The sequence below is a fragment of the Diabrotica virgifera genome, chromosome 2 (assembly GCF_917563875.1).
Source record: "Diabrotica virgifera virgifera chromosome 2, PGI_DIABVI_V3a".
NCBI classification, from domain to species: Eukaryota; Metazoa; Arthropoda; class Insecta; order Coleoptera; family Chrysomelidae; genus Diabrotica; species Diabrotica virgifera.
The window spans coordinates 121,059,319-121,074,948 of NC_065444.1; the positions used below are offsets into that span (position 1 = coordinate 121,059,319).

Below are 15,630 nucleotides of genomic sequence, written 5' to 3' on the forward strand. Positions count from 1 at the left end.
GACTAAATATGGTTTCTTACCTTCAACCTTCAATAAACATATTCTACAAATCTACCTACTACAAAACAATAGTGGGGGCAAAGTGAACCTAGGATCACTTTGCCCCTTGTGAAAAACTTCACTTTACCCCACACTGGTACTTTTTTGACATTTGATGTTAATGTGAAACTATCATTACGTATCATCTTCGTTTCCTTGCAAAACTATCTCTAATTAGATGCCTAACATAATATATTAACAACGTTTGAATGTAAATAATAACTAGTTGAGGTATACATTAGATTACACACTTACCAGGTTAGAATTTTACCACGATAAAATAAAAATTTCATCCACAACTTAGCAGCATTCGTCAAACGTGTTCTCGTCGTAAGCACACTGTTACCAACTTAAATATATTAAATTTACGTTTGAAATTGTATTACTGGCGCGAATAATTTAAAATTTAAAAAGATAGTTCACTTTGCCCCAACGGTTGACTTTGCCCCAATTTACCCTACCCTGTAAATATACCTCTACCATTATATTGGCTCTTAATACAGGGGAGTTCGTTAAGGGGAGTCCCTATCCCTTAAAAAATCTATCCTTAAAATAACTCGAATTGGTCAGATTAAGATAAGGTAAATTAAGTACATGCAAAACAGTGTATATGTTAAATTCTGACCATTTGAGCGGGGGCCTAAGGAAATGAGTCCCAAAGTTTCACAAAAAAGAGCGAATATTTCTCGAAATGAACGTCAGATCGAAAAAATAGAAAATACGTGTTCAATATTTTTCAAAAATCTATCGAATGATATCAAACACGACCCTCCACGGAGAGGGGTGGGGGGGGGGGTAAATTCAAAATTTTAAATACGAACCCCGCGATATTTCGCGAAATGAACATCAGATCAAAAACTGCAAAATACACGTACTTAATATTTTTGAAAAATCTATCGAATGACATCAAACACGACCCCCCACGGAGGTGGGGTGGGGGGTGACTTTAAAATCTTAAATAGGAGCCCTCAATTTTTATTGCAGATTAGGATTCCTTACGTAAAAATATGCAACTTGATTTGAGACCTTTTTCAAATTATGGATAGATGGCGCCATAATCCGAAAAAACTATTGTTGGAAATGGAAAATTAAATTAAAAAATGGAAAGTCCCCCACTTTATGGAAAACAACTTTTTTTGGTTTTAGGACCTACTCTTCACAACCCAATAGGTCCCCATAACGCTCGAGTAACTGCAAATTTAGCGTACTTTCCTCCCCTACTATTAGGTTTGCTTTGTATGGGCCACATAATATAATAAAAATGTGCACTCGTTCAATTATGAATGTCGGACGTCTACGAGCGCCGTGTTCAAACAGTGTGTAAATGCAATGTAATTGCATTATTGTTTTTATAGAGCAATCGAGAACAACCTAATTAGGGTAGTCTGTGCGATAAAAATAACGGAGGTTAGGATGTTATCCACCTGCACAGATTGACGTTTACATAACCTAATTTACTGCTTTAATAAAAATTTAAATACAATTAGGCCTGGATCCCGCGTACCAAAAGAGAGTGTATTACTAGCAAGCTGAAAATTTGTTAATAGCTTAACAGTGTCTAGTCGGACAAACTTTGATGTATGGAAACACTGGAACGGGGGAAGTTTTAATTGTGGAACGTAATTTTAATTGTGGAACGTGTCATCCTGACAAGTTTATGATTGTGAAAACTAGCAGGTTGTTTTTAAGTTTATTCAATAGGGCTTTTCATCGATTTTCATTTGTTTCGAGCTTCTGTCATATGTTGTATAATCTGTGTATAATATTAATATAGACGGATAATACGACATATGACAGAAGCTCGAAACAAATGACTGTTGTTGAAAAGCCCTATAGCTAGGGTTACCATACGTCTGGATTTCGTCCGGACAGTCCGGATTAGAAAGACATGTCCGGTTTGGCGTCCGGACATGAGAAATGTCCGGATTTTTTCTTTACTAAAAAAAATGGAAAACACTAGGCCCAACGGTGGGAAATTTTATTCTGCGCAGCGCTTTAGGTCTAAAGTATGTTAAAACATAGGTGTATATTATGTATTTTAAACTGGCAGAGATTTTCGATGTTACGATGCAAATTGACATTGTTAGAATGCAAATTGACGATGATGCAAATAGAACAGACATAGAACGTTAGAATGCAAATAGAACATTGACGATGCTAGAATGCAAATTCACACTTTACATTTTCTACAACCCCTTGGACTACCCATATAGGCTATAGCAAACTTTATATAATATGTAAAAAAATGTTTGTCCGACAAACATATTGGGCGTTTTAATAAGTCCGACACGTAGAACTTGTCAAATGACAGGAATTATGTTGGTGATAAATAGCAGTCTGATTTTTGCATAAGAGTTGAATGAAAGGGTAACAAATCAATTGGATATTCTGTCCAACAAAACACATGGGACGTTTTCGTAGTCTGACGTTCGAAACCTGTAACCTGTTCCATAATTAAAACTTCCCTTGTTTCCGTGTTCCCGTACATCAAAGTTAAGCTATTAATAAATTTTCAGCTTGCTATTAATAAACTTAAAATTTAACTTTATTTACTTTAATTATTAAAAATATTGTACACAATTGGCGATATTATCAATTAAATTTATGTCAAAAAGGAAAAAATATTCTTGTTGGGAGATTTCAACTCAAGAATAGGAAATACACCCATCCAAGGAATAATGCACAAGTTCAACGAAGCACCAACAAATGATAACGGAGATTCACTAATAGAGATATGTGCACACAACGAGTTGCGTATCAACAATACATACTTTGACCACAAAGAACAACATAAATATACATTCACTAACACAAGGGGCCACAGATCGATGATTGACTATGTGATAACCAACAGAAAAGTTCACCCACGGGAAGTACTTGACGTACGCACAATGACGTCTGCGAATGTGGGAGGGAACGCAACACGGAATGGTTATATGTAAGTACTGTCAGCGTACATAATAGAGAGAAAGAAACCACCTAACTACATCACCAAGTTCAACATAGAATCCCTACAAGACGAAAGTACTAAGGATCTCTACCAAAAAAGACTTGAGGAAAAGATCAATCTTAGCCCTATTGAAATCACAGACAATATAAACGAAGCATGGGAAAAAATAAAAAATCATATAACTAGTAGTGCAAAAGAAGCCATTGGAGAAAGAACAATTGACTTAAACGGCGGCAGAAACCAAAAACCATGGTTCACACAGGAAGTCAAAGATTTAGCAAAAGAGAAGAAAGATGCATACGTAAGATATATTAACAATAGGACCCCAGAAGAGTATCAAAGATATAAATCAGAAATAAATAGAACAACTAACAGAATCAAAGATCTAAAACAAATATATTGGGAAAAATTCTCAAATGACATGGAACATGATTTACGAGGAGGTCAAAGGAAGGTATGGAACATGTTGAGGAACAGGAAGAAACCGGTTACCGAAGAATTACAAATTAACGCAATAAAACCAGAAGAATGGGTAACTCATTTCGAGAATCTATACAAAGACGATAACGACGATAATAATGAAGTACAAAGAAATGACCTACAAAACATTCACCAAGAAGAAACAGAGAATGACAACATCACCCAAGAAGAAGTAAACGAAGCAATCAAAAAATCAAAAAATAGAAAATCAGAAGGTCCGGATAATATACCAAATGAATTAATTAAATACGGAGGTACAAAAATAATAGAAGAGATAACAACATTATTCCAAAAAATTGTAAACAACATGACAGTACCAGAGGAATGGAGAGAGAGTATAACAATATCCATCTACAAGAAAGGCGTAAAGACAGATCCTACGAACTACCGAGGAATTACACTACTCAATTCTACATCAAAACTATTGACAAAAATTCTATCCCAAAAAATATATAAGAAAGCCGGTGTATCGGAAGAACAACAGGGTTTTCGCCCAAACAGATCTACAATAGACGCTATTTTCATAATGCGACAATTAGTTGAGAAATCAATAGAATTCGACAAGCCCATGTTCACATGCTTTGTAGATCTGAAACAAGCATTCGATAGAGTACGATTAAAGGACGTGCTCAGTATCCTTGAAAAGAAAAACATAGGTCAGAGGTATAGAAACATAATCAAAGAGCTCAATAGATCCAACAAAACACGAATTAAAACCACACACGGGCTCACGGAAGAAATCAAAATCAATGCAGGCATTAGACAAGGGGACAGCCTCAGTCCATGCCTATTTAATTTAATAATGGATGAAGTTATAGGTAGTGTTAACATAATGAATTAGGGATACAAAATGGGTAACCGAACCATGAGAATACTTTGCTACGCAGATGATGCAATCTTAATAGCCGAAAACGAAGATGACTTACAACGCCTACTACAAAAATTCAAAATAACCGCCGAAAAGTATAACCTGACACTATCCAAAGAGAAAACCCAATCGATGGTAATATCCAGGAACCCAATTAGATGTAAGTTAGTAGTGGACGACCATATAATCGAACAGGTAATGGATTGCAGATACTTAGGTGTGGAAATATCTAGCGACAGGCATCTGTGGCAAGAATCAAAACAGCAGGCAATGAAAGCAGCGAGAATATCTGGTTTCCTGAGGGATATAATCTGGCGGAATAAATATATGAGCACCGAAAGCAAAGTCCGCATTTATAAGACATGTGTTAGACCCGTACTGACATACGCAGCTGAGACAAGGGCCGAGACAACAAAGACCAAACAGATAATGAGAACAACAGAGATGAAAACCCTAAGATCCATAAGAGGTATCACACTCAGAGATAGAGTACGAAACGAAGACACATTGAGAGAGAGGGACCACGTAGATCGGATGGACCCTGAACGTATGGCGCATTGGGCGAAAACACAGAAGCCCAACACCAAGCGACCCATAGGAAGACCCAAAAAACGATGGTACGAGAGTTGGAGCTCCGGATCGCAGCAAAGACTGTAACAGAAGAAACAGGACATAGTCCTATTACAAAAAGAAGAAGAAGAAGAAGAAGAAGAAGAAGAAAATTCTGTAGTATTTTGTAATTATATTCATATAAAATAAATTAAAACTTTACCGATTTAGTAATTATTCAATATTGATAACTATCGATTAAAAATCGAAAGTGGCCATCTTTCAAAAGTTATATGGCTATCTTTCAAAAGTCATCACTGTCATGAAATTATTATGACGTCTAAAATTTAAAATGTTTTTAAATTGATAATTGTAAGTAAGTGTTAAAACCAATATCAAATTGTTGGCGATACAATTTTGTATCCTTCACGTCAGTACAGACTCTTTATCGAACTCGTCTGTTATTTGACTTGCTCGCTATGCTCTCTCTGCTCATAATATCAGACTCGTTTCATAAAGAGTAACTTTACTGACTTGGTACATAAATAACTAATATTAACCTACAAATTGTCATTATATTACATGAGTCAGGCTATAGTTATGTCGAACGGAAAGGTATTTAATTGATGGATTCGACCGTTACTTGATGGAAGTTCATTTTATCTAACAATAAAACCCTTAAAATTGAAAACTTTTACAAACTGACATGTGGTGACTTTCAAAAACTTACATCGGTCAAATTGGCAGAACCTTTCACAAACGGATAGCAGAACACAAAAGGGCTTTCAACGGTATAAAATAAATATTTCAAACATAGCACCTAAAATAAATCACTTGAGAAAGGCACTCTGCCGAAACAGCTGTAGTGACATTAATTTGTAATACATTTTTTGGAAGTATTAAAAACAAAAGTTTTCAGTGTTTTATTGTTAGGGAAAGTTATTTGTTTATTTTCGAGATTACTTTTAACTTTTTGTTTTTTTTTTTTTATTTATTTATTACCGTTTTATATTTTTCTTTATATTAGTAATAGGCCATCAATCTCCTCAATAGTGAAAAAAGATCAAACACTTCAATAAAATAAACTATATAAAATACGTACTCCTGGATAATAGCCATTTCCTAATAATTACATTGACAGTACATGTCGGCAGACGTTTCACTTAGGCTGTGGTCTCCAATAAATGCCGTAGGTTGCGTACAGAGTCACGCCGTAGGTCGCGTCTGTATGCTTAATACAATAAATAATAGTTGCGATCTGTTATGGTACTCCGAACGCATCAAACTGCTGTACACGGCTTCAAATGCGGTGGTCACCACAGGGCCGCATTTAAGGGGGGTCAGGCTGGGCAGCTGCCCGGGGCCCCCACAAAGCTCCAAACGTAAAAAAATCACCACATTATTCACACGGAATAATTTTTGTCAATCAATTAACTGTGATATTTCGTTACATGGAAGGTCTCACTCCCGTTGAAGGTTTTCTCATATTTTTGTCAAATCACGGTCATAAAGCAGAATTATATAATATTTAATTATCTAATGACATTCTTGCACAAACATGATATCGATTTGACAACTGCAGGGGAAAGTCCTAGTCGGTTATGAGCGGAAAATACAATGGTGGTCAGGCTAAAATTAGAGAACATAATATCTAGGCGTTGTGAATTCCGTGTGCCGCCATTCTCTAAATTTAGTTGCAAAAGCTGAAGCTGAGTGTTGTCCTGCTGACATAACATTCCTTGATTTCTTATATGAACTATATGTATTTTTCACTTCCTATACATATATATATACACACCTTATTCGAATGTTTAAAAGCTTCGTCTTTAAGCGAGAGCAAAGCCGACCGTGGCAGAAATATAATTGTTCCTAAAAGTAAATGCAGCAAAAATACTAGTTAAGGTTATAATAAGATTAAAGGAGCATTATCCAAAATTTCAGAAGACGATGAGCAACAATTTAAGACTCGTAGCGATGCAAATGGTTTGTATAATCGAATGTGTTTACTGGAAACAGGAATATCTGCAATATTTTGAAATTTTAGAGAGGACAAACAGCACAAGTCGTATTCTCCAAGATCCAAATATTGACCTTAATTTAGGAGTGGCGGCACTTACATCACTTCATCAATTTATATTCTTTTAAGGAATATTCGACTGACTTCACTAAATTATGATCTCCAAACACTCTCCAGAGAGACTCTCCAGACTATCTCCAGAGACTGAAATGACAATATCAGGGAAACTTAGAACTCAAAATTTTACTATTATAGATCAGTTCATTTCCTCTTTAAGTCAGAGGCTTTCTGCATATGAATCCGTTCATTCCAATTTTGAGTTTTTACATCATTTGGAAAATTTAACGCCCAATGAAGTTGAAACTCACTCACTGAAGCTTACCAACATTTATAGTAATGATTTAGATGAAAACCTAGGTGTCAAGCTGATATAATTTGCAGAATTTTTGCAAATTTTTAATATTATATAAGAATTTTTCAATTCATTTAAAGAGGAAATCGGCTCATCAAATATAAGTAAAGAACTTCAAAATGTACCGACTGCTAAAAAAAAATGTGAATGATGCGTTTCCAAACGTTGAGGTGACACTTCGTTTATATTTAGTTCTGATGCTAACTAATTGCATTGGAGAGAGATCATTCTCAAAACTTACAGTCGGAAAAATGAAAGAATACCCACGAACGATCACATTAATCACTTATTTTGTATTTGTTTTCTTTTTTTATGACAAACGTTTGTTATTTATAGAAAAAGACAGCAAATACAAAATAAGTGATTGATGTGATCGTTCATGGGTATTCTTTCATTTTTCTGACTGTAAGTTAATTGAAAATCGACTTCGGTCTATGATGGGCCAGGAGCGTTTGAATCATCTCTCTATAATGAGCACTGAACACGATGTCTTAAACGAACTAGACATGTCCGATATAATCGAGGAATTTTCAATTAAAAAATCTCGAAAAGTACCCGGACTTTAACCATACATATTAGTATGTTTATTTTTATTATTTTACTATCACAAGATACAGTTCTTGTATTTTTTATTATTTAGATAAAAATATATTTATAAAAGTAGATTAATATTTTTTTAATTTCTAAAAGGGAAAACCCTGTAGTTGGTTCTAACATAGTTATAACAACAATTTTTTTAATGGTAGGTGGTAGGGCCCACACTAATTCTGCCCAGGGGCCCCCACTGTCTTAAATCCGGCTCTGGGTCACCAATAAACGCCTTACGCTGCCTACACTACTACACTGTCACGCAATAGATTGCGTGTTGCGTATGTATGCTTTATACAATAAATAATGGATCTCTATTGGATGTCGAACGCAGTGTCTATCTGCTATGAGCGACTTGTTGGAAGCGGCGTCTTTTATTATTTTCGAGCATTGCAATGTACGGCTGGTACAGGTTTTAACCTAGCGAAATGACTAAAACGAGTAGTAAAAAAGAGCAAGACGAGTTGCTTATCAACAAGTTGAAATATCGCACTTGACTGATATCGAAAACGATCAGAATGTTGAAGCCGGCGATCGACAAATGCTATACCCAACCTACGGCATTTATTGGTGACCACAGCTGACGCTGGACTCGACCTACGGTGTTATTGATAATCATGACCTATGTTTTGTATTGACGACGCCGACTTGAAGATGCCGGTGACTGACAAAGGCTGTATGCAACTTCTGGCTTGACGCTGTACGTAACTTACGGCACTTATTGGAAACAGCCTACATGTTTTGATTTAACTTGTTGGCAAATCAATCATTACGATTGTGCAAAGGTCCCTTGGAACAACTGTAATATCTGTTACGTTACAGGTTTAGGGGAATTTTCAATGTATAAGAGTTTCAATGTATTTTTTTTCGATGATGTTTGTTTCCCCTTTAGTAACGAATCTAAAAAGTTAAATTGTCTATAAATATATATAGTAGTTATCTCTAATAAACTTAATTTTCTTACCTATTTCCAGCTCTATCATCCCACTTCACGTGATAAGTGTCGTTGAAGTATTAATGTTCGTGTTAGCTGTTCTCCTTCATGGCAGACAAGTAGAATGGACTGCAAGGCTCGACTTTCTCTGGCAGATCCAAGCCAACGAAGAGAAGAGGGAAATGGATGCTCTACAACACTCAAATAAAAGAATTCTCTTTAACTTGCTACCTGCTCATGTAGCTACTCATTTTTTGGATAACCAATTTAGAAATAATATGGTAAGAAGTAGTAGCCGTTCACGTCTCACTTACTTGTGTTCGTGTAGGCAACATTTATGTTTATATTATTGTGGAAATGATTGCTTTCTTCTCGTCATTCTTGTATTTTTTTGTTAGGGGTAGAACGATGAGATCGAGAACTTTGCATTTTATGATATTTTTTATAATAATGTAATTTAATTTGGTCAATTATTTTGTCGTTATTAATACATTAGGCTGTTTGTCACAAAACTGTTAAGATATCATAAAAAATGAACATATTAGTATTTGGAATAGTCCACTATGTCAACAAAAAAAAAAATAAAATAATTAGAATATAACTTTTGTATGAGCAGGCATATTGTATTAATCGTGACAATCTACTAATGAAAGATATGTACTTTTTGTAAGAATAATTTTTTGATAATAATGTTTGTCACCTACCGGATTCTACTTTCAGTATAACAAAGAGCAGTGTACCTAATATATCTAATAATTAGTGTTAATCTTCTTGTTCTTCTTCTTTGCAAGCAATTCTGCTTGTTCATTGGCGGATTGATACCTTTATGGAAGATTGTCACTCCACCTTTGGCGCGGTCGGCTTAGGGCCAATTTCTCATATCGAGTTCAACTCCAGTTTAACCTGAACTTCTAGTAAACGTCAGTTTAAAGTCAAAATCGTCTTTCTCAATTCGCACGTTCAACCGATGGCAGATTAAACTTGAACGATGCTTGAACGGTGGAATTCGGCCGTTCAAAGATTTCAGAACTCAGTTCAGATGATTTCATGGACTATGCATGCGTTGTATTAACACGAAACGCTGTCATAATATAAATATATCCTATTTTATTATATTAAGCCTAACGATAAACGATAACATTATTTTTGTTTTTATAATATTTATTTATAATTATTAAAATGACTATTTGACTATAAATACTTAAATTTAACTTTATTCAAAAACAGAATAAAAAAGGTAGTTCAAAATGGCGACAGTTTTTTACCTTTTGCCATCTATTGGCATTTCTCGAAAGCTGTAGAACGAGCATTGACATGAACGTGCAATGAGAAATGCATTCCAAACAAAACCGGAGATCACCGGTGAACCTGGTTCAACTGAACCATAGATTACCGCAGGTATGAGAAATCGACCCTTATACTTCTACCGATTGGTGGTTTATCTCTTGCTATTTTGACGTGTCTCTCAGACGCGGATCCAAGGGGGGTCAATGGAGTCAATTGCCCCCTCCTTGAGACCTCGCCTGGTGTCTACTGACACTTTTTTAAGAAAGAGCTAATTACGATTGAAAATAAATAGTGAGTTTTGAGTCCTGTTGATAACTGAATAACCGAAGCATAAAACAGAATTCCTTGGAATCGAAAATTATTAAAAGTCTTTGGTACATAATCAATGAGAAATTACCACAATAAATCTGTTTATTACTACCGAATGCCAGACACCAGATAACAATAGTAATTTGTTTTTTCTTTGTGGCAAATTAATGAGTCATCATGCCAGTAATGGCATTCTCATCTGAGGCTATTTTAAGATCTGAAGTACAAACAGTATAAATTCAGCCATGCAAAGCTTTAAATTTTGCGATGAAGACGTATTTCCACATTGTAAAATACTATTACAAATATTGCTTACTTTGCGTTGTAGTACATCGCCTGAAGAACGATCGTTTTCTGCTTTCAAATGCCTTAAAACTTGGCTTAGAAACAAAAGCCAGGATCGATTGTTAGGTCTAACTTTACTCCATGTTCATTTTAATTTAGAAATTAATATAGAAAATATTATTAATAGATTTGCCCAAACTATAAGTCATAGCGGACGTTCACATTATAACAATTTCGATCGTGCGAAATTCCATATGATAGCTCGAGCCACTATGTAGATTTTAACCATCGTACGGTCGAAATTCTTATAATGTGAAACAGCCGATAGACTAGAATTTGTTATATAATTAATGAATGATAAAATGAAATAAATTTCACTCATATTGCCACAATTTATTTAATTTATTTATGTGAAAGATTTCGGGCGATACTGCGTCTTCGTCTCATAGTCATTAAATAACAAATAATATAGTTCATTTTAATGGTAGGTACTACTGATAAACTTTACCAAGGATCCGCCTACTTTGCTGCTAAAAGCGAAGTACGTGTTCTCGGTCTTACTCTATGGTGTCGAGTCTTGGACTTGGACTGTGAATAAAATCGATCTAAATCGGCTTGAGGCTTTCGAGATGTGATAAGAGTTTCTTGGGTGGAGAAGAGTCGAAACTCCACAATACTAGAACGTCTCAGCAAGACTACTGAGATTATAAAAGGTATCAAGAAGAGCAAGCTGGAGCATTTCGGACATGTAATGAGAGGTCTCAAATATAGGTTGCTACAAAATATTATGCAAGTGAAAATAGAAGGCAAACTCAGTGCAGGACGAAGAAACACTTCGTGGTTGATTTAGGGTGGCAGTAAATAAAATTAAGATAGCTATGATGGTAACCAACGTTCTGAAAGGACATGGTACACGAAGAAAAAGAAAATAACAGCCCATTCCAAAAAAGAATCCTGCGTACGCCAATGACGAAAATTTTTTTATTTCATTGCCCCCACCTTGCAAGGTTGCTGGATCCGCCCTTGGGTCTCTCCTATTCCGCTTATGTGGTTATTCCATTATTTTTTTCTATTTAATGTCCATTCGTTTATACTCTGTACGTTATATTGTCCTCTAATGTCTTCACTCCTCTTTCGATATCTCAGCGTATTTTCTGTAATTATTCTCAGTACTCTCATCTCTGCCGTTTCCAGTAGTCTTTGTGTTGTGGGTGTATCGGGTCTTATTTCTGATGCATATGCCATTATTGGTCTTACACTGGCTTTATAAATTCTTGACTCCGTGTTAATATGTCGGTTTCGCTATATAATGTTCAGGTTTACTTGTTCAGGTCTTCGTAGTCGTAATTCCAAGGTATTTTATTTCCATTACATACTTGTTCAATACTGATACCATCAATTCATATTTTACATCTGATTGATTCTTTACCTATTACTGTTGTTTTAGTTTTCTGAAATGAAATTGCCATATTGACTTATTTTGCTCTTATATTAAATCTGTAAACTATTTTCAGATTATCTTCATCTTGTGATAACAATATTTCGTCGTATTGTCGCTAATACGCTATTTTATTGATTATATATAAATATGTTTTTTTTTGTAAAAATTTAAAAAGTATAGATCTTTCATAACTAGATAACACTAATGGTGTCCAGGACCACTATATGTAATAATACGCATTAATTGGCAGACCTTGCATTTGTTTTGGCTTTCTTGAAATTTAATTGGCATGTTTAAATTTAATGTTAAAAATGGACATTATAGTTCAAAAAATGCACCAAGTTATACTCGTCCGCTATTATGTTAATACATACACTAGTAGTTGGATAATAATATCAATACATTAGATGTTGGCGAAAATAGGTACATGTATACTACAACACATCATTTTAGATGTATCATGGTTATGGGTATGGGCTTAAAAGTTCTTCATCTACAAGATCTTAATTTTGTTGGTAGCCAGCTCCGCCCTTTAACGCATACTAGACAGATACCGCACAGGGGATGGGCCTATATTTCCCTCTTTCTTATCGGATAAAATCAGTATTAGTTGTAAAATATGAGTAGGTAAGTCAAGCACACGTGTTTGTTTATTACACAGTCGATATATGGAAGGGAAAGCAGTGGACTAACAATTTGATTGTTAATTATTACGTTTAAAACATCTATATCTCTAGTCCAAATGTCCAAACTGGTCAGTCTGCAAATTCAAATTGTAGGTAGCGTGTTGGTTTTTAAGATACACTTCAGGACAACCCTGTTTAGCTTCCATGCGCGTTTGTTTACAGTTGGGAATCTGTAAAATGATTGGACTATATATTCTTGTTGTTTGCTGCTAAAATTATTAGTCCACCCAACCAATTCTAATTTTTTTACTTAGCAATAGTAAAAATATTCGGGACGGGAACACTTTATTAATGAGTTGATCTTTCGAGACGAAATTTTAACAGTTCGGCGAAAACGAAATCAAACCATTCGATTCGTTGACAAGAATTACCGATAACCAACAATTATTACTTAGAGAACTATTCGGCAGAAAGATTGTCTAGCAATGCAGTTTATACTTATATAAGGTCTCTTTTTATACGATTTTGAAGTTATGCGGTTTATATTTCATCCAAAAATTTCTATTATTAATAACTAGTATAATTAATATTAACTATTCCCATCCAGATGTCATTAATCTGAGGGTTTGCAATTCGGGTATTCCCCTTGTTCCATGATGTAGCATGTAGCTATTACATCAATCTGAGTTTCGCATTGAAAGGTATAACCTGTAATTCTTTTGAAATTAAATTTAAATGTTTAAGTATTTAGAGTTTAACGCTCGGTTTCATAATCAGTTAAAGTGGACTTTAAATTTTAAGTTGGTACCTTTATCAATGCAATTCATATGGGTAAATGTCAACGTTAAAGTGAACTTTAGTTAATGTTCACTTTAAGTTGATTATAAAACCGGGCGTAAATGTTGCTGATTTCAAATTGCAGTATAATAAACAGCACATTTTGATTTCTGGATTGAAACATTTAATTGTCATAAAGTTTTATTAGTCCAGAAAGCCACTGCGCATCCGCTAGGAAAAATATTCCGATTCGGATTTTTGCACAATCTTACTCAAAAAGGACCCCTTTTAACAAATTTGCATGTTGCCAGGACCAAAAGTAGGTCAACAATTTTTTAAACGTTTTTTTTGTTTTTTTCCTAATTTTTTTTTTTTGCATGGAACAAAGTTTTTTTAGGTTTTTTGGATCATTCCAAATAGAAAAGGTCTTTAGTGACTTTTCTCTAAAGTTGATAGTTGTTGACATATAAGCGATTAAAAATTTTAACCTTCAAAAACTATGTGAAAAACTTAAAATTTGAATGTTGCCGAGGTAGATAGATATTCTTTTAACATCGATTGATGAAATCCCGAAGAGTTTTTTGCGATACAATATTCAAAACTCCTTATTTTTTAATTACTAATCACGCGTGCGCGACACTATTTTCCACCGTTGCATGTGCATACAGTATGGTGCAAATGAAAGGAATAAATTCGTTATTTCGTAAATCGGCGACTTTAAGGAAAAACCCGAAACAGGTCGATTTTTATTTTTAAGTTATGATATTGTGGCATATATGGTATACTAGTGACGTCATCCGTCTGGGCGTGATGACGTAATCGATGATTTTTTTAAATGAGAATTGGGGTCGTGTGGTAGCTCTTTTGAAAGGTACTTCAATTATCTATTCAGTAATGTAAACATTTACATAATTACTTATACAGGGTGTAAAAAATTTTTATTAAATTAAATTATTTGACAAAAAAAGAAGTAGAAGGACAGCCTGTATAAATAATTATATAAATGTTTATATTACTGAATAGAGAATTGAAGAACCTTTCAAATGAGCTAGCACACGACCCCTATTGATGGATGGATGACGTTACTAGTATACCATACAATATCATAACTTAAAAATAAAAATCAACCTGTTTCGGGATTTTTCCTTAAAGTCGCCGGTTTACGAAATAACGAATTTATTCCGTTCATTTGCACCATACTGTCGGTGGAAAATAGTGTCGCGCATGCTTGATTAGCAATTAAAAAACCAAGGAGTTTTGAATATTGTATTGCAAAAAATTCTTCGGGATTTCATCAATCGATGTTTACAGAATATCTACCTACCTTGCAACATTAAAATTTTCAGTTTTTCACAGTTTTTGAGGGTTAAAAATGGCCAATTTCGCAATTTTTCAATTTTTAATCGCTTATATGTCAAAAACTATCAACTTTAGAGAAATGTCACTAAAGACCTTTTCTGTTTGGAATGATCCAAAAAACCTAAAAAAAACTTTGTTCCATGCAAAAAAGACAATTTTAGGAAAAAAACAAAAAAAAACGTTTAAAAAATTTTTGACCCACTTTTGGTCCTGGCAACATGCAAATTTGTTAAAAGGGGTCCTTTTTGAGTAAGATTGTGCAAAAAATCCGAATCGGAATATTTTTCCTAGCGGATGCGCAGTGGCTTTCTGGGCTATATGTTTCATTAGAAGAGGTTTTTGCAATTTCAATATCGTTAGTTTGCGTTTTTAGTTCCTTTTTTAAGATTTTATTTGGCCTAATGAAGAAAAGAATATCAAACACATACAATTTTTGGTGGACAAACGTCCACCATTTTATGTGATTTTAGAAAACTACGGAACGTATCCCTACTTTTTCAATGCAAGTCAAGTATTTTTTTATGCGATTTTTTTATGCGGTTTTCTGTAGAACGTATCCACCGCATAAAACGAGACCTTACTATATTTGGAGGTTGCTATAACTGCTCCTGGATTGGTTTTATTCGTGAAGGAATTCAATTATCAGTATATTTTTAACTTGGTGCATTTTTGTATGCTTATTGAACACTAAATTTGTAGAATTGGCTTT

At 34.5% G+C, this 15,630-nt stretch overlaps 1 protein-coding gene across 4 annotated transcripts in view; it reads left to right on the forward strand.

Moving 5' to 3' along the window:
* LOC114325217 (Ca(2+)/calmodulin-responsive adenylate cyclase) overlaps positions 1–15,630 on the forward strand; it is an 897,698-nt gene that overhangs the window by 816,605 nt on the left and 65,463 nt on the right. For all 4 annotated transcript variants that reach the window (XM_050642766.1, XM_050642767.1, XM_050642770.1 and 1 more), the window contains exon 13: positions 8,878–9,118. In XM_050642766.1, coding sequence (XP_050498723.1) covers positions 8,878–9,118 — 241 coding nt within the window. The remainder of the gene's footprint in view (positions 1–8,877; positions 9,119–15,630) is intronic.